General features: G+C 58.4%; 9 protein-coding genes and 1 non-coding gene across 10 annotated transcripts; 7 read left to right on the top strand and 3 right to left on the bottom strand.

The window, feature by feature from the left end:
• Positions 1–905: 905 nt before the first annotated feature.
• Positions 906–2,605, top strand: ALT3 (Cytochrome P450 monooxygenase alt3; the record flags this gene model as incomplete). The annotated part of the gene is made up of 4 exons (XM_053182771.1): positions 906–1,001; positions 1,055–1,565; positions 1,616–2,381; positions 2,431–2,605. 4 exons carry the CDS (start codon positions 906–908, stop codon positions 2,603–2,605), a joined length of 1,548 nt encoding a protein of 515 aa, XP_053033307.1.
• An 851-nt stretch (positions 2,606–3,456) lies between these two features.
• On the top strand, positions 3,457–5,097 carry ALT2 (alanine transaminase alt2; the record flags this gene model as incomplete). The annotated part of the gene is made up of 1 exon (XM_053182770.1): positions 3,457–5,097. The coding sequence occupies one exon, from the start codon at positions 3,457–3,459 to the stop codon at positions 5,095–5,097; it is 1,641 nt and encodes a 546-aa protein (XP_053033306.1).
• A 250-nt stretch (positions 5,098–5,347) lies between these two features.
• On the bottom strand, positions 5,348–7,184 carry COL26b_010058 (uncharacterized protein; the record flags this gene model as incomplete). The annotated part of the gene is made up of 2 exons (XM_053182769.1): positions 5,348–6,605; positions 6,667–7,184. The coding sequence occupies 2 exons, from the start codon at positions 7,182–7,184 to the stop codon at positions 5,348–5,350; spliced, it is 1,776 nt and encodes a 591-aa protein (XP_053033305.1).
• Positions 7,185–9,872: 2,688 nt separating this feature from the next.
• On the bottom strand, positions 9,873–10,903 carry COL26b_010057 (uncharacterized protein; the record flags this gene model as incomplete). Its single annotated transcript, XM_053182768.1, has 2 exons — positions 9,873–10,456; positions 10,552–10,903. 2 exons carry the CDS (start codon positions 10,901–10,903, stop codon positions 9,873–9,875), a joined length of 936 nt encoding a protein of 311 aa, XP_053033304.1.
• Positions 10,904–11,353: 450 nt separating this feature from the next.
• Positions 11,354–12,686, top strand: COL26b_010056 (putative secondary metabolism biosynthetic enzyme; the record flags this gene model as incomplete). The annotated part of the gene is made up of 3 exons (XM_053182767.1): positions 11,354–11,650; positions 11,708–12,515; positions 12,571–12,686. 3 exons carry the CDS (start codon positions 11,354–11,356, stop codon positions 12,684–12,686), a joined length of 1,221 nt encoding a protein of 406 aa, XP_053033303.1.
• Positions 12,687–13,400: 714 nt separating this feature from the next.
• COL26b_010055 (uncharacterized protein) lies at positions 13,401–17,599 on the top strand (the record flags this gene model as incomplete). The annotated part of the gene is made up of 7 exons (XM_053182766.1): positions 13,401–13,469; positions 13,519–13,681; positions 13,738–13,829; positions 13,880–14,096; positions 14,150–14,621; positions 14,674–15,051; positions 15,106–17,599. The coding sequence occupies 7 exons, from the start codon at positions 13,401–13,403 to the stop codon at positions 17,597–17,599; spliced, it is 3,885 nt and encodes a 1,294-aa protein (XP_053033302.1).
• A 545-nt stretch (positions 17,600–18,144) lies between these two features.
• Positions 18,145–18,225, top strand: COL26b_010054. Its single transcript has one exon. It is a non-coding gene; the product is annotated as a tRNA-Gly (tRNA).
• Positions 18,226–18,619: 394 nt separating this feature from the next.
• COL26b_010053 (uncharacterized protein) lies at positions 18,620–19,055 on the top strand (the record flags this gene model as incomplete). Its single annotated transcript, XM_053182765.1, has 3 exons — positions 18,620–18,721; positions 18,776–18,838; positions 18,921–19,055. The coding sequence occupies 3 exons, from the start codon at positions 18,620–18,622 to the stop codon at positions 19,053–19,055; spliced, it is 300 nt and encodes a 99-aa protein (XP_053033301.1).
• A 393-nt stretch (positions 19,056–19,448) lies between these two features.
• COL26b_010052 (uncharacterized protein) lies at positions 19,449–19,970 on the top strand (the record flags this gene model as incomplete). The annotated part of the gene is made up of 1 exon (XM_053182764.1): positions 19,449–19,970. The coding sequence occupies one exon, from the start codon at positions 19,449–19,451 to the stop codon at positions 19,968–19,970; it is 522 nt and encodes a 173-aa protein (XP_053033300.1).
• Positions 19,971–21,046: 1,076 nt separating this feature from the next.
• On the bottom strand, positions 21,047–22,138 carry COL26b_010051 (uncharacterized protein; the record flags this gene model as incomplete). Its single annotated transcript, XM_053182763.1, has 3 exons — positions 21,047–21,418; positions 21,503–21,706; positions 21,851–22,138. 3 exons carry the CDS (start codon positions 22,136–22,138, stop codon positions 21,047–21,049), a joined length of 864 nt encoding a protein of 287 aa, XP_053033299.1.
• Positions 22,139–22,693: the final 555 nt, after the last annotated feature.

The raw sequence follows: 22,693 nt of genomic DNA, 5'->3' as shown, positions 1-22,693 counted from the left end.
TGCCAGAGCGATGATGAAGCTATCGAGAACGCACTCCAACACCGCGCTGGAGGGAGCTCAGAGACCGACCTCGGCGACGTCACATGTCTCCTACCCTGAGCTCCCCACTGTGTTCCGCAACATGTTAGCTATCGTGAACAGCTACCCTGAGCTTGCAGACCCCACAGCCAAACGTCCCCTGTCTGGGGACCAGGGTCCCTTGGGGCGGAGTCCTCAACGGCAGAATAACTCCCCAGAGGTATCAGCTTGAACGCCCTCATGAAGATCTCAGACCGCACGTGGTGCCATCTGCAGCCAATGAGCTTCTTGATCCTTCACGAACGGCGGCTCGGTACTTGAACAGCCAAGCACGGGGTTGGTGAGCTTGTTTTCCAAACAAGCATTGACTCGTGCACCGCGCGACGGGTCTCTTCAGGGATTGCCGGTAGAATAAGCTTTTCTCGTGCAGCTAAACACCCCATATTTGGATCAAATCGGCCGGCATTCAGGGGTATGGTGATGGCAGTCAGGGTCTCCCCAGTCACCAATCCGCGTATGCACCGCCGGGTTGGCGAACTTTTGAGAGGGACTCGTTATCGTGTTCCTTCTCGAACCCATCTATGCGGGGCGCCAGGAACGTGCCGTGGTTTCGTCACGTCATTGGCAGATGGTCTTCGGAGTTGATCATGATCCTTGCTGGGGGCCAGCTGTCTGTGCTTCACGTCTTGTTGGAGAATGCCATGGGGCGTGTCATTACGGGGAGAGCTCCGAAGAACTTCCAGCTTGGCCCACGCGTTCTTGGGAGGAGATTCAGAACCGAGTCTCTGTAGCTGTCTGGCTTTCTAAACTTGCCATTGAAGCTGCGCTCGTTGAGACTGAGATCGAGAAGTCGTCATTCTTGGTCAATCCGGCGACTGTAACCCATCATGGTGAAGATAGAGATTCCCGAGCAGCTTGCTGCTCATCTGAGCAGACTCCCAGCTTTGACGTTCACCAACATCTTCCTCAGCTTCTGGTGTCTTGTAAGTCATCCTGCTGCAAATACCATCACCAAATCTCTAACTTCTCTTTCCAGATCTTCTGCTACGTCGCCTGCAGGTCCTTCTACTACCTCTACCTCAGCCCCCTCCGCCACTACCCGGGCCCCAAGCTTTGGGCCATCTCCCGCCTGCCATGGAACTACGTCAACATGAAGGGCCGCATGACCTGGAAGATCCGCGAGCTGCACGAGCAGTACGGCCCCGTGGTGCGCATCGCGCCCGACGAGCTGTCGTACACGTCCGGCGCGGCGTGGAAGAAGATCTACGGCCAGCGCAGCCCCGAGTTCCCCAAGGCGCTTGACGGCCGCGGCATCGCCCCCGCGAAGCTCAACGGCCACAAGACGCTCATGACGGAGACCCAGGAGCGGCACGCGAGGCTGCGCAGGGCGATCAACCCGGCCTTCTCGGAGAAGGCGCTGCGCGAGCAGGAGTACTACTTCCAGAACCACTCGGATAACATGGTGAGGCAGCTCATGAAGAGGTGCAAGGAGGGGCCGGTGGATACGTCGACGTGGTTTAACTTGCTTGCGTTCGATATCGTCTCTGGTGAGTTGAAATCTCACGAACAGGGCCGATAGGATACTGATCCATGACAGACCTCGCCTTTGGCATTCCCGCAGGAGCCCTCGACAACGCCGACCAGCCCTGGATCCGCGCCATCATGGGCCGCGCCACCGCCTACGTCTGGATCCAGCTCGCCGTGCAGTACGGCTTCTTCGACTTCCTCACCTGGGTCACCCCGCGCCGCGTCACGGAAGCGCGCAAGAAGCACCTCGCCATGACGGAGGCCAAGGTGCGCCAGCGCATCGCGGCCAAGAACCCCGGCAAGGACTTCATGTCGTACATCCTCCACAACGACGATGACGGCGTCAAGCTGTCCAACTTTGAGCTCGTCATGCTCGCGGGCACCTTCATCGTCGCCGGCAGCGGTACCACGGCCGGCGGCATGTCTGGGCTGACGTACTTTCTGCTGCACAACCCGGACAAGCTCGCGAAGCTCAAGGCCGAGGTGAGGGGCGCGTTTAAGGCGAGGGAGGAGATCACGATGGTCTCGGCGCAGAACTGTAAGTACCTTCGCGCATGCATTAACGAGGCGATGAGGTTGTATCCTCCCACGCCGGGCTCGCTGCCACGCTGGGTGCCGGGGAAGGGGGAGGTGATTGAGGGTAAATGGGTTCCTGGCGGGTATGCGGTTGCGGTGAACCAGTTCGCCGCCGGGCATTCGAAGCACAATTTCCACCGCCCCGGGGACTTTGTGCCCGAGAGATGGCTTGAGCTGCCGCCCGGCTCCGAGTTTGCCAACGATGACAGAGTGGCCGTGCAGCCGTTTTCTTACGGACAGCGCATTTGCATTGGAAAGCCGTAAGTCTACATCACTCAACAACTTGGACCGTGAACTGACAGCATCCAGCATGGCGTATGCCGAGATGAGCCTCGCGTACGCCAAGATGATGTGGTACTTTGACCTCGAGGCCAACGATTTGTCGGAAGACTGGTGGACGCCGCAGGGAACGTACATTATGTGGGAGAAGCTGCCGCTGTGGGTTAAGCTGCGTCCCAGAGAGGGCATCGAGCAGGCTGCTTAGACGGATCTTGCGTAATGTACACCAGCTTGATGGTATCTGATGCTTGATGAAGCCCACGTGCCAAAGTAAAGATGCAATCATTCGATGAAGTGCTCCTAGTCTCTTTGAGTTTTCTGCCTGTCCATTGACGGGAAGTCTATCTTGTCCTCGTTCCCGTAAACTCTGCAAAACGTGGCAAACCATCCGACGAACCATTCGCGGGCCTTCATGAACACCCTAGAAACTTTCTTGACAAACACGACCATGATGCCACAACGTGCCGGCATCGATCGACCTGCCCGCTGCCTTCAAATTGCCCTTGTCTCATTGGCCGCGCCCATCTCCTTCGACCTCCCGAGTCAGGGTCCTTGTCCAGGGGTTCAACATCCAGAGAACCCCTGACCTCTGACCCTTGACCCCTGATGCTTGTCAACTCCCAGCAGCGTGGTCCTCCCGAGTCATGGAGCACACATCCAAGGATACCCATCCCCAGACGACGGGTCGTCAGCCCCCCGCGTCGGGATGGACCCGATGGAGACCGTCTTTTCATGATTCCCTTGCCCCTTTCGGACCTGCAAGCTCTTTAGCCAATGCCAAGCCTCGTCGAAAGCACGTTGCTCGGGGGCTCACGAGGGGCAGTGACGTAGGCCCTTTGACCAATAAACAGCTCGACAGATGAGCCGTCGTGGGGTCATCCCGCGAGAGCCCGGAGCTCACCGAAGCTCACGATGATGGCCAAACTCTGCATTCACTGACACTCTCGTGGTGTTTTCACTCCTAACGCGAAGATGAGCTTCTTACCGTGACCTCACCACCAGAACACCGAAACACCATCGCCAGAGACGAGACATCCTCACCAACGTCTCGCAATCATGGCGCCGCCAAACCCCCTCCTCGACGCCGCCTTCACCCTGACCACCCGCTTCACCACCCTCTCCCCCTACCTCCTCCTCCCCATCATCCTCGCCACCGTCCTCATCCTCAACTCCGCCCTCCGCCCCCTCCTCCTCGCCCAGAAAGCCCGCCGCCTGTCCTGCAAGCCACCGCCCCTCGAACCGACCACCCTCCCGCTCGGCATCGACACCGTCCTCGCCTCCCTCCGCGCGGACCGCGAGCAGCGCACGCCCGACCACGTCGCCGCCCGCTTCGCCGCCCTCGGCGTCCACACCTTCCGCATCGCCCTCCTCGGCACCACCAACCTCGTCACCGCCGACCCGCGCAATGTCCAGGCCCTGCTCGCCACCCAGTTCGCCGACTTCGGCATGGGCGCCGCCCGCAGCACGAACCTCAAGGCCGTCCTCGGCCGCAGCATCTTCGCCGCCGACGGGCCCGCCTGGCGCTCCGCGAGGGAGATGATGCGCCCTCTTTTCAGCCGCGACAACGTCTCCCGCCTGGATCTCCTCGAAGCCCATGTCCAGACGCTCTTCCGCTGCATCGAGCGCGGCGGGCTCTCCGAAGGGACAGGCTGGACAGCCCCCGTCAGCCTCGCCTCCCTCCTCCCCTCGCTCACCCTCGACTCCGCCACCGAGCTGTTCCTCGGCCAGAGCACCTCCACCCTCGCCGCCCGCCTGCGCGACGACCACGCCCACCCGGGCATGGCCTTCCACCACGCCTTCGAGCGCATGCTGGCCCTCCTCGGCGTCCGCATGCGCCTGCGCAGCTTCTACTGGGCCTACGGCACCGCCGAGCTGCAGTCCTGCGTGAAGACGTTGCACGCCTTCGTCGACGACGCCATCGCCGCCTCCGACGACGCTCAGAAGCGCGGCGACTCCCTCGCGCGCTACGACTTCCTCACCGTCCTCCGCGAGCGCTGCGACGGCGACGACACGGAGGTCCGCGAGCAGGTCCTCGGCCTCCTCGCCGCGGGCCGCGATACCACGGCGAGTCTGATGAGTTGGGTGTGGTACTGCCTGCTGCGCTCCCCGCGCGTCTTCGCCAAGCTCCGCGCCGAGGTGCTCTCCACGTTTGGCACCTATTCGGAAGACCCAGCGGAGAGGGTGACCTTCGCAACCCTGAAGCAGTGCACCTATTTGCAGCATGTCCTCTCGGAGACGCTGCGCCTGCACTCCGTCGTACCCTTCAACTCGCGCCGCGCCCTAGTCGACACGACGCTCCCCTGCGGCGGCGGGGTAGACGGCACATCCCCCGTGTTCGTCGCCGCGGGGACGGAGGTCAACTTCAGCACGCACGTGCTGCACCGGCGGAAGGACCTGTGGGGCCCCGACGCGGACGAGTTCGTGCCGGAGCGGTGGGAGGCGAAGAGGGGCGCGGCGGGCGCGGCGTGGCATTTTGTGCCGTTCAATGGCGGTCCGCGGATCTGCATCGGGCAGCAGCTTGCGCTGACGGAGGCGGGGTATGTGGTTGTGAGGATGCTGCAGCGGTACGAGGGCGTGGAAGGGCTGGACGTGGATCCGGCGAGGGATTGGCATAATTTCACGGTGGTGTGTAGTCCGGGGAGTATGGTTGATAGGAATGAGGCGGTGTTGTGTCGGTTGAGGGTTGCGAAGGAGTGAGGCCATAGTCAGTGCAAGGTGTAAGTGGATGGTGATCTTGTCTATTCATGATTGGGATGTGGACAAGTAATAATGAAGGAGTTCCTTCACTCGCCTGTCTCTCTCAAATATGCTCCAGATGCTTCAAGCGAATGATCAAGTCTTCCAATGCCGGTGTAAGTGCTTCTCCCCGAGTCCAAGCGAGTGTTGTCACGAAGAGGATCAATGGGTATCATGAATGAAAGCCAGAATGTTCCGAATCTAATGTGTCTCAGACGCTCTCCCTCGGAGTCACCGGCGACGCCCCCATCACGCTCGCGCCATCATCATCCAGGTCCTTGCTATGCACGCTGCTGGCCGAGCTGCTCTTGTCCACGCTGATGCCCGCCCCATGAACCCCCGTCACCACATCCCTCCCCTCCCGCAGCTCCCAGCTCCCGTGCCTTTCGTGCGGAACGCCGCGCTTGGAGACGGACAGATCGGGATCGCTGGCCATCTTCTCCGCAGCCTTGAACCCGCCAAGGCTGGCTGCGGGTTGGTGGCCGTCTTTGTTGTCCTCCTTGCCCATGCGCCGGATCCGGAAGCCGGCCAAGACGAACGCCGCGACCACGAGGCCGAGAACGGCGAGCACGATCGCTCCGCCGATTATTCCTGCGACGTATGGCTTCCTCACGACCGCGCGGGTCGTTGCGCCGATCGTGGGCGCCTCGGTGCTCCGCACGCTGCAGAAGGGCTGCGAGGACGCGCACATGCTGCACCAGGTCGCCACGTCGACGCCGAACTTGAGCATCTCCTGCTTGAAATAGCTAAAAGTCACGCGCGGCTCGGCGGCGGGTGAGCCGAAGAGGGCGTACTCCTCGAAGGCGGTTCCCGGGTCGGCATTCTTGCGGTACAGGAACCGCACGTAGAGGTTGCTGTCCTTGGGGTAGGAGTCGGGGCGGCCGGGCTCGTCGCCGATCAGCTCGAAGACCATGGCGGCGCCGGGCTCGGGGACGTTCCAGAAGGGGCTGGAGAGCGACGTGTTGCCCTGCTGGAGCTGGGCGAGGGAGAAGAAGGACAGGAAGGGCTCTTGGGAGCTGAAGAGCAGCGTCAGCTTGCGCGAGTAACCGCCAAAGTTGCCGTTGGCTTTGAGCGCGTCCACAACCTGCTTGGCGAACGACATACCGGCCACCGTCCGGATCATGTCGCCCTTGGCCAGGCCGGAAGGCTTCTGGTCCGAGTACAGGGCCAGCTGCTGCTGTCTGCTGTAGACCTGGAGGAACTGGCCGTCCTTGACGTAGGCGTCCATCAGGGCGTTGTAGACGGCCTCTTCGTGCGAGTAGCGGTAGCGGATGTAGTCCCAGATGTTGTAGGCGTCCCAGAAGTTGGCGTTTGCGAGGGAGTAGACGCCGTCGTTGAGGGGTGGGGTGGTGAAGAAGGACTGGTACTTGGCTTTGGTAGAGTTGTAGAGCTTGAGCATGTCTGGGTCGCGCGTCATGTCGACCTGCGTCGAGACCTGCCATTGCGTGCACTCTGTGTTGCCTCGGAGGCTTTGTGTAGGGTTCGATGTTAATCTTACGAGTGTGCTTTGGAGCACAGTCAACCACTCACCCAATTGACCTCTGGTCCAAGTAGCCAGCAGTCTGGATGACAGGGTATTGGTAGCCGTCCAGAGGGTACTCGGTGTAGTTCCCTGAAGTCGTCGAGAACGAAACATTTGATCCGCCAGTGTCTACCGAGAATGTGTGACTGATGGGCGGGTAGAGCGCCTGCATGAATGCCTGCGCGCCGGCAACAACGTGCGCATCAGGGACCGAGAGGATATGGAGCTGGGCGTGGTCGACAACATTGGGGGCAATGTCTCGGATTGGGGCGCGGGAGGTGACCCGGCTCTCGGACGAGTTGGTGGGGGTGATGCCAGAGAGGTAGCGAGTCCTAAATGCGTTTCCTTGGGCATACAGTTGTTGGGCTCCTCGGGGAGTCAAGACGTCGGAGAGTTCGCTGCGTAGAGGCGTACGCTCGCCGTGCATCATGAGGGCGACCGAAGCCCATACTGTAGGATTGGAGGATTGAGCTGTCGCCGTCGCCAAGAGGGCCGCCGTGAAGGCGACCACCGACGGGGTGTACATCCTGAAGCCGAGATTTGGGTGATCGCAGGAGTCTGCGATCAAGACTATCGACTTGAACAGACGATTAGGTTGCGACAAGTGTTTGTGACAACGAGGAGGCAAGCTCTGGGCGGACGGTGCTGGAGGGCAGCATGATGTATAAATGAGGACTACCCAGAACACCTTGCGCAGGCGCCCGAGGACCCGAGGAACAAAGAATGCTCGACTTGCATGCAGCTTTGCGGCGGCAGGCTAAGACGGTGAGAGAGATCTGGGCTGACATGTTCCTAGACGGGTCGCAAGCCTTCACCTTCACCTCCTCCAATGGTTCGCAGAGTGCCATCGGGACGCTTATCCTGATGGGCGAAGTAGGTGGTACAATGACGTGCTCGTTAGCCAGCACCATCGTCCGAGTCATGGTACCAGCTGGTGTTGGTCGCGGTATCGAGAGCCTGGTTCGCAAAGCTGCCGTCCTGACAGAGCTTGGCTGCTGGTTGGCGATGGGATGGAGGGGCACCATCCCGAATGGCGTCGGAGGTGCATCGACAGTCTAAAGTGTTTGCAGCAGGTGGGGTGGAGAACGTGGCAGATGATTGACAGTCCAGGGTGAAGTAAGCAAGTCGAGGTAGCACGACAGCAGTCTACCTTAGCTGGGTGAGGGTGCAATGAGGTGCCTCTGATGATAAGGCGCAAGATGGAGGGTTGGTGATGAAGCGGAGGAGAGACCATTGGACGGGCCAAGTAGGCGGAAGAAAGAGACACCAGATGCAGATGCAGCCGATGCGGGGTTGGTGGACGGCTTCGTTATCACCAGCTTCAGCCAATGAAATGAACCGACTGACACTATGTCGCTCAATGGCGAACGCCGCAATCGGCTTCAGCTGCCGCAAGGAGCTCTGTCACGGCCGTTGTGCATGCGCCGGTGCCGATCAGGCGGGGGACGCGCCATTGGATCAACGAGAGTAGATTCTATGAGACTGACTGTGCGATTTGAACTAGATGAATACTGGAAAGCAGGATGCAATGAAGCCAGACTTGTCAGGACAACTTCATGTTCCCAGGTCTAGCTAACAATTAGGAATACGTCGGAGACAAGATAGACAACTGGGAACAGCCAGCAACCTCACCCTACCTAAGGTGCCTAAGATACCTAAGATGATGTCTTCCCACAACTTCAGGCGATGAGTTAGCACCATCAGCCACCCCTGGTCGGTCTTGTCCAATGGGCTTACACCAAACGGCTCACATGCCACCCCGACAGGGAGCGGATAAGGATGGTCTTGGTGTGCCAGCCCAGTGCTACGCAGTAAGCTTAAGCGGCCTAGCGCACCCTAGCCGGGCGTCTTACGGTATTGGAGCAAGAGGACGCATTGAGATGAGATCTGCGGTGAGACATTTTGGCTTCAGAGGCTGGAGTTGGTTAGAGTCGAGGCAGGTTGAGCAGGCTCAAAGTTGGTGTCGCCGGAGCCGGGAAGGCGGAGCTTTTGAAGCGACGTGACATTAGTACGCCGATGTCGATACATGCAACACACCCATTCACCTTGTTCTGATGATATAACATAATCATCATTTATATCGTGCTCCAAGTCCATTGGCCGTGATTTCCGTGATATTACTAGTTTTACAGCAAGCTGAAGAATGTGGCTGGCTGGGACTTCAAGGCTGCCATTCAGCTGGCATGCAAGGGGCATTTGGGAAAGAATAAAAAGAGCAGAAATGGACATGACCCTTCAAATATCATCCAAGATATTCGGTACAGGTGGACGAATGCCATGGCTTCCCATATCTACACTATTCAGGTCAAAAACAAATGGCAGCGCTGTCGCTTCTCGCTCTCGGCCAGGCCGCTCACTGAACCGCCTAAGGAGGGGGCTACTCAGGTGTACCAGTTGTCGCCGCCTATCGAGGCTCAGGCCGACGGCTCTAGCACGGCAAACTTCAAGATAGAAGGCACTTTCTTCGCTGTTCAAGGCAGCAGGGCCAGTGGAAATACCTCCAGCATCAGCACACAGGAATTCCGAAAAATACATCTGGGCCCGGGAGGGTCCGTTTTCGGGATCAAGATGGAGGATGGCGCCGTGGTCTGGGACGACACTTTCACAAAAGGTCAGACGACGGACGGAGGTGAAGGATGGTTTTGAGTTCTGGACCGACCGCTCAATCCGCAATGATGCGAAAGGTGAGGAAGGTCCCTTGTGTGTCGACCATGTTGGGTCGCTGTGCCTTACTAACGTTGCCTTAGACAGATGACATCTTTATCGGGGTCGGTCTCGTTGATCCCCACGACTCGGAGCAGGTTGCACCATTTGACGTATTCCATCCCGACGCATCGAGCAAGTATATAATCTTGCCGCGGATGAAGATAGTCTTGACCGCGTCGCATCATGAGCACGGAGAACATGTGGACACCACAACTTCTACCTATGCCGGCGTTGACTTCAGCGATTGCCAGGTGCCCAAAGCCTATCTCACTTTCGACGCTGGAGGGCACTTGGTCGATGATCATGACAGAAGCAAACAAAACGGGGTCGGAATACTGCCCTACGGTTCTGAAATTGATGCCATCCACGTTGAAAAGATAGGGGGATGAACAGAAAGCAATGCAATTGGAATCGTGCCATGGCCTTCAGTTTTATGTTTTGATAGGGATTGTATGCAATTTTGCTAGGTGGTCGCAATTAAATCATTTTACTGCATGCTTAACTAAACTCACAGCGAAGTCTCCAACTCAACCAAACCCTTCAGCACCGCATCCTTCTCCCCCTCAAACTTTGCGCTCGCAACCATGCCAAGCGGCCGTCTACTCCTGCCACCACCGTACCCGAAATACCTGTCCAAAGCCGCCTTCAACCCGGCAACTCCCAACTGCACCAGCACCCAGTCTGCCTGGCTCAGCTTCGTCTGCAGCTCCTGCGCCTGCTTCAGCTCGCCGGCGTCGTACAGCTCCAGCAGCCGCAGGTGCACCTTGGGCACGAAGTTGGCGGCCGCCGCGATGACGCCGTTGGAGCCGGCGACCAGGCCGTGCAGGAAGAAGTCCGACTTGCCCGCGAACGCGGCGAACGGCTGCGGGATCTTGGCGTCGTGCGCGACGCGATGCAGCTTGCCCAGGTTGCCGCACGTCAGCTTGCACCCGACGATTTTGTCGTTGGACGCCGCCAGCGCGGCGATCAGGTCCGAGTCGAGGTCGATGCCGGAGGTGACGGCGGGGAAGTTGTAGAGCAGGATCGGGATGGGGGAGGCCGTCGCGACGTCGTCGAAGAATTTCTGGATGACGGGCTTCTGCATCGCTCCGGCTGGATGCCGAGTCAGCAGACTGCAACGATTATCATGCATGCGCGCATATCTGAGGCACACGCAACGGATCAGCTTCCGATGGATGCAAACTTACTCCAGTAGCTGGGCGACAGCACCAGGGCGTAATCGGCGCCGGACTCCTTGGCCTCGCTGCACAGCTGGATGGTCTCCCGGGTGCTCTGGGCGCCGCAGCCGGCGATGATGACGGCGTCGGGGCGGCCGTGCTGCTTGAGCACCGCCGCCGCGGTCGCGATGACCTGCTGCCTCTCCGAGTGGAGCAGATGCGGCGCCTCGCCGTTGGAGCCCTGGATCACGAGTCCGGCCACCCCCGACTTGGACAGCCGCTCGATGTGCGTCTTGAGCGCGTCTACGTCGAGCGTCTCGTCCTCGTGGAAGAAGGCCACGACGGGGGCGTAGATGCCGCGGGGAGGACAACGGGGCGCCATTATTCTTTTGGGGGGATGTGTGATTTCAAATGTGAGTTTGGTGTGTACTGAGTGAGCTACCACACAACGATTCTACCAACACCCAAACACACAAGACGCACATCAGGGCCAGCTGCTCTTATTTCTCCCGACGCCTGCTCCATCCATTACTCCATCACGTTGATAGCGCGGACTTCACTCCTGTTGCCCTCGGAGCATTTGATAGTTATCTCGTGGCGCAATCCATGAAAGTGGACAACGAACCCCGCGGGCCCCTCATCCGAAATGGCCCAGCGCCGGTGCCGGCCCTCACTGACCGGCTTTCGTCTCCGAATCGGCTGGGGTCCCGAAAATGGGAAGGCCTGCTATCACAACCGCCATCCCTCGATCGTGATTGACGTTCATTTGGGCCGTGTTGTGACTCTTGTTCCATCGTAACGACATCTCATCGCAGTAGAAACCACAGTGACAATGGGCTCAATCAAGCAGACTTCGGCGTTCGAGAGATCGCAATTCATCCCGCCCGACGCCATCTTCGACGTGACCAGACGCTACCTCGCCGACACGGACCCCAAGAAGGTGAACCTCGGCCAGGGCACATATCGCGACGAGAATGGCCAGCCCTGGATCCTGCCTTCAGTAAGAGCGGCTGAGGCAGCCCTCGGAGAGCCAGGCCACGAGTACCTCCCCATCGCAGGATTCAAGCCGTTCCGCGACGAGGCCGTCAAGCTCGTCTTCGGCCCAACCAAGGCCTACGCAGAGAACAGGGTAAAACCAGCCACTTGTACAACTCGAGATCAACCTTCACTGACAACCACCAAACAGGTCGCATCATGCCAATCCCTCTCAGGCACCGGCGCCCTCCTCCTCGCCGGCCTCGCGCTCAAGAAGGCCGACACGGGCATCAAGACAATCTACATCACCGACCCGACCTGGTCCAACCACGACCTGCTCTTCGCCTCCATGGGCTTCGCCGTGGAATCCCTGCCCTACTACAAGGACCGCGCCTTCGACTTTGACGGCTACATCGCCACCCTCCGCGCCGCCGAGCCCGGCTCCGCCGTCATCCTGCACGCCTGCGCGCACAACCCGACCGGCTGCGACCCCTCCCAGGAGCAGTGGAAGCAGATCGCCGCCGTCATCATCGAGCGCGGCGTGTTCCCGGTGTTCGACTCGGCGTACCTCGGCTTCAACTCGGGCAACGTCGACGAGGACGCCTGGGCGATCCGATACTTTGTCGACGAGCTCGGGCTCGAGGCCGCCGTCTGCATGTCCTTTGCCAAGAGCATGGGCCTGTACGGCGAGCGCATCGGCGCCGTGACCTTTGTCGCGAATTCCGCAGAGACTACCAGGACGGTGAACTCGATCCTGGAGAACGTGCAGCGCGCGACGGTGTCGAACCCGCCGGCCTTCGGCGCGCGCATCGCGGCCAAGGTGCTGGGGACCCCCGAGATCAGGGAGCAGTGGGCTAAAGATTTGATCACGATGTCGGGCCGCATCCGGGCGATGCGGAAGAAGGTGTATGATGAGCTGGTGCGGCTGCAGACGCCGGGCGACTGGTCGCATATTGTCAAGCAGAGCGGCATGTTTGGGTACACGGGCATCAGCAAGGCCCAGGTGCAGCATCTCGAAGGTGAGATTTCCATGGTTCATGAAGTGGTAAAGCAGTTTGCTGACAATTGGAACAGAAAAGTATCACGTTTACATGGCCGATACATCACGAATCTCGATTGCTGGGCTGAACGAGAAGAACGTCGAGTATTTTGCAAAGGCGCTTGATGACACTGTTAGAAGCGTCGCATGAATTACATAGAATATCAATCTGAAGACTTTTCACTCAATTTTCATGGTAATCATCTCCATCGCTCACCATGAAGTCAACATACCTCCCCCGAAATGACCATACGGCCAATTGAGAAGCATCCAAAGTAATCCCCCCGGGCAAGGTTGATGCCGACAACCACACGCCGGACGCCGAGCGGAGCTCCACCTACCCAAAGCGCCCTCGGACACCCCTCCCGAAGCTGATAAGGCCCGCTACCCCGCCACCCACACCAACCGCCCTTCAGGGCCTCTCGGAGGGGTAGCATTTCCCCATTTCCCCCATCACTCCAGAGCCTCTTATCGCGATTCAGATGAGGCGGGAGGAGCTCTCTCTCTCACTCCGCCTCCACAACCCCTCCCCTCTCCTTGTGATGGGATTTGCGGAGCACGTCTTGCCCGGGGAGAAGTCCATGGTCGCCGAAGAGCCCACCGATGGAGCTCCGATGGTAGTTTGGCTGCGAGCCTCGGAGGATTGCCTCTTTGGGCGCGCTGTAGATACCGCACCTCAGTTGAGGGGGACTGGTATAATCACCGCGACGTCCTACTTCGATTGAGATAACCTCATCTCGATATCGCCATTTCCATCTCTTCAAAGCGCGTACTAGTGTCTATCCTCTCAAGACATCGTCGACACCCTCATTTACACTACAACCACGCACCACCACTTACCACAAACTCACAAATCAAGGGCGAAATGGGTTCTCTTCCAGGTCCAGTTGAGGGTATCAGGATATCCATCGACCGCGGTGGCACCTTCACCGATGTAAGTCTCGTCTGCTTTTCGCAACACCCAGTAAAATCTGACAATTCAGTGTGTCGCCTCCGTCCCCGGCCAAGATGACATCCTCGTCAAGCTGCTTTCCGTCGATCCCGCCAACTACCCCGATGCCCCCGCCGAAGCCATCAGGAGAGTGCTGGAGAAGGCGACGGGCAAGGAGTACCCGAAGGGAAAGAAGATTTCGCTGAGAGGCGTTGGTGAGTTCTACTTCGTGAGACTCTGTTTAGTAGCGGCATCAACTGATGAGGTGCAGAATCTATCAAGATGGGCACAACAGTCGCGACAAATGCGCTCCTCGAGAGGAAAGGAGAGCGCACAGTATTCGCAGTCACAAAGGGTCTCAGGGTGAGCGTACTCGCCCAAAACATTCGTCTTCGATGCTAACACATAAGCAGGATCTGCTTCACATCGGCAACCAATCAAGACCGAAACTTTTCGACCTCGCCATCCGCAAACCCGACGTCCTATACTCCAAGGTCATTGAGATTCCAGAGCGAGTGACCCTCGAGGCGTGGTCAGAGAGCAACAAGCCCGAGACCATTGACATCGACTCAGACCCCGCCCTCGTCAAGGGCGTCACCGGCGAGGCCGTCCGTGTTCTCGAGCCTTTAGGTAAATCATGACATACACTCACCCGAAACCCTTGCCTAACGATTTCATCGCAGACCTCGAGGCGTCAAGGAAATCCCTCCAGGAAGCCTACGACGAAGGCTATCGCTCCATCGCCGTCTGCCTCATGCACAGCTACACCTTCCGCGACCACGAGGCCGCGATAGCCCAGCTCGCCGCCGACATTGGCTTCACCCACATCTCCCCCAGCGCCGAGCTCTCCCCCGTCGTCAAGATCGTGCCGCGCGGCAATTCTTCCACGGCGGACGCCTACCTCACGCCTGAGATCAAGCGGTATATCGCCGGGTTCGAGGCCGGGTTCGAGGATCTGGGCACGAGCGGGTGCCGCTGCGAGTTTATGCAGAGTGACGGCGGTCTGGTCGAGTTCTCGGGCCTGTCTGGTTTGAGGGCGATCTTGTCGGGCCCTGCTGGTGGTGTGGTTGGATACGCAAGGACGTGCTACGATGAGCTTGACAAGACTCCTGTTATTGGGTTTGATATGGGTGGTACGAGTACCGACGTCTCGAGGTATGTCATCAACACATCTACTTAATTCAAGCGAGTTCTAACAGGAATCTAGATATGCGGGCGAGCTCGAACAAGTATTCGAGACGACAACTGCAGGTGTCATGGTCCAGACGCCACAGCTGGACATCAACACCGTCGCAGCGGGCGGCGGCAGTATCCTGAGCTGGCAAAGTGGCATGTTCAAGGTCGGCCCTGAGAGCGCCTCAGCCCACCCCGGTCCGGCATGCTATCGCAAAGGCGGTCCTCTTACCGTCACGGACGCAAACCTCGTCCTCGGCCGTCTGCGTCCCGAGTTCTTCCCCAAGATCTTTGGTCCCAATGAAGACCTGCCCCTGGATGTCGATGCCAGCAGGCGTCTATTCGAGGAGCTCACCGCCAGCATCAACAAAGACGAGAACACGAGTCTTAGTGTAGAGGAGGTTGCCGCAGGGTAAGCAATTCTTCATCTTCCCTATTTCACCAGAGCGATACTAACCACCCTCAGCTTCCTCGACGTCGCCAACGAGTCTATGTGCCGCCCAATCCGCACCCTGACAGAGGCAAAGGGCTACGACGCCGGCCTCCACAACCTCGCCTCCTTCGGCGGCGCCGGCGGCCAGCACGCCTGCGACATTGCCAAAACCCTCGGCATCTCCCGCGTCCTCGTCCACAAGTACTCCTCCGTCCTCTCCGCCTACGGCATGGCCCTCGCCGACGTCGTCCACGAGGAGCGCTCCCCCTGCGCCCTGACCTACTCCGAGGCCAATCTGCCCGTCTTCGCCGCCGAGCTCGACAAGCTCGTCGCCAAGGCCTCCGACATGCTCCTCATGCAGCGTATCCCCGAGGCCCGCATCGACGCCGAGCGCTACCTCAACATGCGCTTCCACGGCAGCGACACCCCGCTCATGATCCAGGAGACCGCGGCCGGCGGCTACCTCGAGGCCTTCAGAGCCGCGCACCAGAAGCAGTTCGGCTTCCTCCCCGTCGGCAGAGACGTCATCATCGACGACTACCGCGTGCGCGCCATCGGCCGCACGACCGTCAAGCTGCCCACCCCCTGGCCGGCCGAGCTCGCCGCGCAGAAGGCCGTCCCGGCGCCCGCGGCCAAGACCACGAAGAAGGTCTACTTCAAGGGGCTTGGATGGGCTGACACGCCGGTGTACGGCCTCGCCACGCTGGCGCCGCACTCGCGCGTCACCGGCCCCGCGCTCATCATGGACGACAAGCAGACCATCGTCGTCATCCCCGACGCCGCGGCGACGGTGCTCTCGGAGAACGTCGTCATCGACGTCAAGGTCGGGACCAAGGAGACCATGTCTGCGACGACGGTCGACCCGATCCAGCTGTCCATCTTCGGCCACCGCTTCATGGGCGTCGCCGAGCAGATGGGCCGCGCGCTGCAGAAGACGAGCGTCAGCACCAACATCAAGGAGCGGCTCGACTTCTCGTGCACCGTCTTCTCGCCCGAGGGCGGGCTGGTCGCCAACGCGCCGCACGTGCCGGCTATGATTGGTAGCATGGCCTTCGCCGTCAAGTGGCAGATTGACCACTGGGCGGGCAACCTCAAGCCGGGAGACGTCATCCTGTCGAACGCCCCCGTGTGTGGAGGCACCCATCTGCCCGACCTTACGGTCATCACGCCCATCTTCGACGCCGAGGGCAAGAAGATCATCTTCTGGACCGCCTCAAGAGGGCACCACGCCGACGTCGGCGGCATCCTCCCGGGCTCCATGCCGCCCAACTCCAAGGAGCTTTGGGAGGAGGGCGCCGTCATCAAGGCGTTCAAGGTCGTCGAGGGCGGCGTCTTCAAGGAGAAGGAACTCACCGACCTCCTCATGGCGCCGGCCCACTCCCCGGGCTGCCAGGGAACCAGATGCCTCCGCGACAACATCTCCGACATCAAGGCCCAGGCCGCGGCAAACCACCGCGGAAGCCAGCTGATCCACTCCCTGATCGAGGACTACGGCATCGACGTCGTCCAGTTCTACATGGAAGAAATCCAGGGCGCCGCAGAGCGCGCCGTCCGCGACATGCTCAAGACGATCCACGCCCGCACCGACGGCACACCCCTTTCCGCGATCGACTACATGGACGACGGCACGCCGATCCAGCTCAAGGTGACCATCGACCCGGCCACCGGCGGCGCCGTCTTCGACTTCGACGGGACCGGCCCCGAGGCGTACGGCAACTGGAACGCGCCCATCGCCATCTGCAACTCGGCCATCATCTTCGCGCTGCGCTGCATGGTCGACGCCGAGATCCCGCTCAACCAGGGCGCCATCCGGCCCATCGACGTGCAGGTCCCCGAGGCCTCGCTGCTGCGCCCGACCGAGCACGCCGCCGTGTGCGCCGGCAACGTGCTCACCTCCCAGCGCGTCGTCGACGTCATCTTCAAGGCCTTCGGCGCCGCCGCCGCCAGCCAGGGCTGCATGAACAACCTCACCTTCGGCACCGACGACCCGGAGACCGGCTTCGGGTACTACGAGACCATCTGCGGCGGCGCCGGCGGCGGCCCGACCTGGGACGGCGTCAGCGGCGTGCACACCAACATGACCAACACGCGCATCACGGACCCGGAGTCGCTCGAGCGGCGGTACCCCGTCATCCTGCGCCGGTTCTGTCTCAGGGAGGGCAGCGGCGGTAAAGGTGCGCACCCGGGTGGTGACGGTATTATCAGAGACATCGAGTTCGGCATCCCCATCAAGGCGAGCATCCTCAGCGAGAGGCGGTCGTTTGCGCCGTACGGGCTGAGGGGCGGTGAGGACGGCCAGCGGGGACGTAATGTGTGGATCAAGAAGAGCGGGAGGGTCGTGAACCTGGGCGGTAAGAACACCGCCATGATGGAGGCGGGCGACCGCATCGTTGTCATGTCGCCTGGCGGCGGCGGCTGGGGCAGGCCCGAGGATCGGGTGCAGGGGGAGCAGAAGCAGGTGAATGGGTTTGTGGGCGTGGCAAACGGGACGGTTGATATGATTCAGAGCATGGGAGAGTCTGCTTAAAAGGGGCGGTATGCAGCGAGCAAGTCGTTGTTTTTTGGAGTTGGTAAAGGGGGGTTTGGTCTATGGTAGCATATTTGAAATCTATGATATTGTTCTGTACTTTTTCGGGAGGCTTACATTACGCATGAGGTGAGAAATAAGTTGAAATCGCTCATGTCCTTCAACTTCATATTCATAGAACATCGCTCTTTTTGACCCTCTAAAACATTTTTTGTTCTTTCTCTCTGATCTTCCTAGCTCATTGCTGTCGTTTCTTGTCTTCTTGCTCGTTTCCCCTAATTGTGTCTTTATTCTTCTCAGCTAGAGTTCCTAAGTTAGGTAAGACACATAATAAACGATCTAGAGAGGACGATCGTATTCTAAGCTAAAGAGCACTAAGAGAAACTTTCACTGCTTCTTCAATTAATAAGATGCTCATGCCCCTCGAAAGGGACCCTCGTTGAGAGTGTCTTTGAGTTCCTCCACTATGATCCACAGCCCCGTATGCATGCGCGATATAATGCCATCTCTTGGGATAACCTTCAACAGCTCAACACGACCAATCAGCGCCGATGGTTTAGTGGTAAAATTCTCCGTTGCCATCCAGCAGCGTCGGGGAGCCGGGGGTTCGATTCCCCCTCGGCGCAGTCTTTTGCTAGTTGAGGCTATTCACAGCCCTAATAAGGTCGATCTTTTTGCTCAGTGCTTCGTTACTCTCTAACACGGCAAGATCAGGTCCGAAACCCAGAAATATTGATATCACAACTTTTTCTCAAGAGCAGTTTGGTTCCCTAAACCTTTCTTTCACTCATCGGATGAGATTCAACTGAATAGGATTATGCCGCCGTTGTGAGACTACTCCGAGATTCCTCTCAGGTATTCTGAGGGCATTGATCACAGTACATACATCGCTATTCGCACCCCGCACAGTCCACCCCACCAGATGCAGCAGTGACAGTACCCCGCCATCCCGCAGCAAACGCGCCCTCTTCACCGACGCGACTCGCAACACCCCGACGACAGCTTCAACACCACGAAAACATGTCGTCACACCAGCGGTCGTTCTCCCACTCCCAGGCCGGCGGCCGGGAGAAGACCTACTTCGAGCAGCAGCGAGAGGAACTCATCGGAGAAATCGCAATGGTGAGACTCCCTCTTCCAGGTCAACAAACAGCAGCTGACACTGAAAATAAACAGAGCTTCGAGCATGTCCTGGCCAACATCAACAAGCTGAATCGCTCCCTCGAGGCCGTAATCACGGTAAGACTTTCCACTTCCGATCGTCGCGACGTATGACACTGCAAGAAATTGAGCACAAGGGCTGATGTTTTCGCCAACGCAGGTCGGCAACGAGTTCTCCTCCGTCGAGGCCCTGTGGTCGCAGTTCGAGAACGTCATGGCGAAGGAACCCGAGCAGCAGCCCAAGGAAGGCGAAGGAAGCAACGACGGCGATGCGAAGAGCGAGGCGAGCTCATGAATTGATACCCCCATACGTATTCGGAAATGATAATGATATACGACATCGACTGGATGCTCGGCTTGCTCTCCAACTCGATGCGATATGCGTGCACCAGAAAAGGCAACGATGCCGACTTCATCGTCACCAAAAACGCATCCTGGACCAACTGATAGCTCGCAGATTGCCCCATAAACTTGTCTCACACCCATTCTCACTCGCCTCTTTCTTCTTCATCGCATCAACCACACGCTTGACGCCCCGTATCATCCCTTCAAGTCCCTTCTCCTTAAACCCCCTCACCTCCCCAGCCGCTACAGCACACTTTGTCGCCGTAGACATCAATACCCTCTCCATCTCAAGAACATCCCTCGTCAGCTCCTTCTGCTCCATCCAAAAATCTCTCCCCCTCTTATGCGCCTCCAAGACTTCCGTCCGTGGTGGCTCCCCCTCATGCCGCACTTTGATACAGATCTTGGAATCACTGTACTGGTACACCTCGACCTGCCGCTCCCTCAGCTCGGAGACGACACCCCACGGCCCGTTGGCCCTTTCCTCGAGCGCTTCAAGCGCCCTCCGGATGGCACTGACCATCCCCCTGGTCCGCTCGCACCGCAGCCTGGCGGACTCAAACTTGTACATCACCCCCGAAAGAAGCTCACGCAGCTTGGCCTCTTGCTCTCTCCGGGCAGCCTTGGCGTCCTCTCCGAGGTTCTTCCCCAAAAAGGCGTACGTCCAGGGCACTTTGCATTCCCTCGCGAAGGCGGCCACACGGCGCAGCTCTTCTTCGGCCTTGTCGACGTTCTCCGCGCACCGCGCCGCGAGCTGGTCATTTTGGAGCAGGACCTCACGCTGTTGGCGGATTACGTTCAGATGCTCTTCGCACGCCGTCATCTCGTCATCGACGTGCACCATGAGACAGAACGGGTCATCTGAAAATGGGCCGCCATTAGATGTATTGGTGCCGGCGGTTGCTCTTTTTGAGCTGCCGTTGTCTAAATATAAGCAGCCCTTACTTTTGGTAGTAGCGGTGGTGCTGTTGGAGGTTATTGTTAAGTTGTCGTCGTCTGCAAAAGGGCCGCCATCAGTTGTGGTGGTGGCGCAATCTGTGGTCGTGGTGCCTGTGGTTGTGGTGGAGCCTGCATCGCTGCCGCAGCCTGAATGGCAGTAACCAGATCGAGGGAGATCGGCAAGTTGAACTTGGGTAGATGACATGATGTGCAAGGATCTGCTAGAGGTTGTGATGGTTTGTTTGCTTTAGATTGATTGACAGATGGGTGTTGGCCAACATGGAATTCTTAATCCTCGTTGCAAAATCCCATTTATCTATACATATGGTCCTTCAGTGCCATTTCTCCGATGGTCTTGCTGCTCATAACTCTCATCAACCTCAATAGCATCACCAAACTCAAAATTACTATCACATCAGAGCCGTGCATAATTCAAGAATAATAGAATCATTAGACTTTTCTACTTTAAACACTTCATACTACACACACATTGCGAACCTTGGAAGCCATTGAATTTTGATGCTTTTAACATTTCATGTTTCCTATCCCTGGAATGCCCTATCAAGACAGAAAACCCGATGCTACAGGAAAGAAAAAAAGAAGATAGGAAATAGAAAAGTTCCCACTTGGTTTAATACTGTTGGATACAGAAACCCATCAAGGTCTCTCCGTACCCGCTCCGTTTGTGTCGTGTGTAAAGGGTATGGATTGAGTCTGCAACTCAGGTCTCACCACCTTCCCTCCGCGTTCCCCCCTATATACCGTTCTTCTCCCCCTGAGTCAAAAGAAAAAACACACATCCCACGTCCCTGGTGAAGGGAAAGTCGTCCCCGGTCTAGAGTTCATCCAGCCCCCAGGACAGGAGACGCCCCCTTCGCTAATGGCGGCGCATGCTTTCCAGATCGTAATAGTAGCAGGTCGTGACGAGATCATGCAGATAAAACAAAAGTCATTCATTACGCCCTCCGCCTTCCTATGCCTTGTCGTTACAGTCGTCAAGACTTAGAGGATCTTGCAATTCCTCTTCTTCTTCTTCTTAAGAGGGCCGACGCCGGGGATGCCACCGCTGCTGCTAGGGGCACCGTGTGACGAAGAGACGGCGGCCTGAGCCTCGAGGTTTTTGCGGTCGTTGGCGACAACGGTCAGGATGGCCTGCTCAAAGATCTCGTCGACACCAGTCATCTCCTTACTACTGCACTCCATGTACTGGGCGCCCATCTTGCGGGCGACGGCACGACCTTGCTCCGTCGTCACAGGGGTTAAGCCTTGTGTCTTGAGCATATCGATACATGTCTTCTTGAAGCGCAGGTCTGACTTGAGGCCGACGAGGACCAGAGGGGTGTATGGGCAGAAGTGGAGGACTTCAGGGTACCACTACGATGAGAACAAATTAGCATTAGCGGGAGGAAAAACGGGGTCCGCCCGATAGGAGGGGCATTGTTATCAGAGGGGGCGTACCTTGTCCATGACGTTTTCTAGCGAGTTGGGACAGTCAATCGCAAAACACACGAATATCAGGTCCGTCTCCGGGTAGGAAAGTGGTCGCAGTCGGTCGTACTCCTCCTGACCGGCCGTGTCCCACAGCGCCAGCTCCACGGTCTTACCAGACGGCGGGTGCGTCGGGTACGTGATGTAGTTTTCAAAGACGGTGGGGACGTATTTCTGCGTCGCCATGGTCAGCATTGTTTTGATTCATTTCGGTTGCCCGAAGCGCCAAATGGGCAGGGATAGCGTTGCGAACCCAGCAGCGACGAAGTGCGGTGATGGGACGAAATTGGGATGGCATTTTTCTGTGCGGTGCCTTACCTCTGGAAAGTAGCCTTGGCTGTAGCTGATGAGAAGACAAGTCTTGCCGCAGCCGCCGTCGCCGACGACGACAATCTTCTTGGAGTAGGCAGGGCCCTCGGTGACGTGGGTTGCGGCGCTCTCGCGCCCTGTGGAAGAGCTCATTGTGGTGCTGACGGTGCCGTCGCTGCTCCTAAGGCGCGTGTTGCGGCGGGAGGTGGTCGGGCGTCCCAGGCCGTCGTCGTACTTTTCGCTGAAGGTCTGGGACGAGGAGTACTGGTGTGAGGAGCGTTGGTATGAGGACGCCATAATGCGGCAGACTCAAGTGTGTGGTAGTGTGGGTGTTGTGCGACGACAAACTAACGTTGTTTCGCGGCGCGGCCCCTCGTTGCGTGATGCGGGTGCGTTGTTGTTGATGATGATGAAGTGTAGGTGTGTAGTAGGTAGGGGCCGGTCGTTCGTCTGAGGGGGAGGGGTTGTTGAGGGGGGAGAAGACGAAAGTTGTGACTTATGCGAATGTTGTCTGGGCTGTAGATGTTTCCCCGGGTACAGATTAGAAAGCGGTGGTGCGGTACGGATAGTTGCTTTTTCTCCAACCTCTCGGTTTCCTCGAATGTGGCGGTCGTGCTGCTGCGTTCAGTTCAGTCGGATACCGTTGAGATACGGTTCTGGTTCGGCATGCGGTGCGGGCTAGGGGACGTTGCGGCGTTTGAATTGAGGAATGTTGGAGAAGGTGTGTTGATCTGATCAGCTCGGGATTGTGTATTGTATGGGGGTGGGTTTGTGTGCGAGAGGTGTGGATGGGCGGGTTGTGCTGTTCTTGAGGAGAGCGGACGGGAGCAAGGAGGGCAAGTGTAAACAAGT

The sequence above is a fragment of the Colletotrichum chrysophilum genome (genome assembly GCF_026319265.1).
Source record: "Colletotrichum chrysophilum strain AFK26 chromosome Unknown scaffold_103, whole genome shotgun sequence".
In the NCBI taxonomy this organism is placed as follows: Eukaryota; Fungi; Ascomycota; class Sordariomycetes; order Glomerellales; family Glomerellaceae; genus Colletotrichum; species Colletotrichum chrysophilum.
The sequence above is the reverse complement of the archived record's forward strand: the minus strand, read 5'-3'. Positions and strand labels throughout refer to the sequence as shown.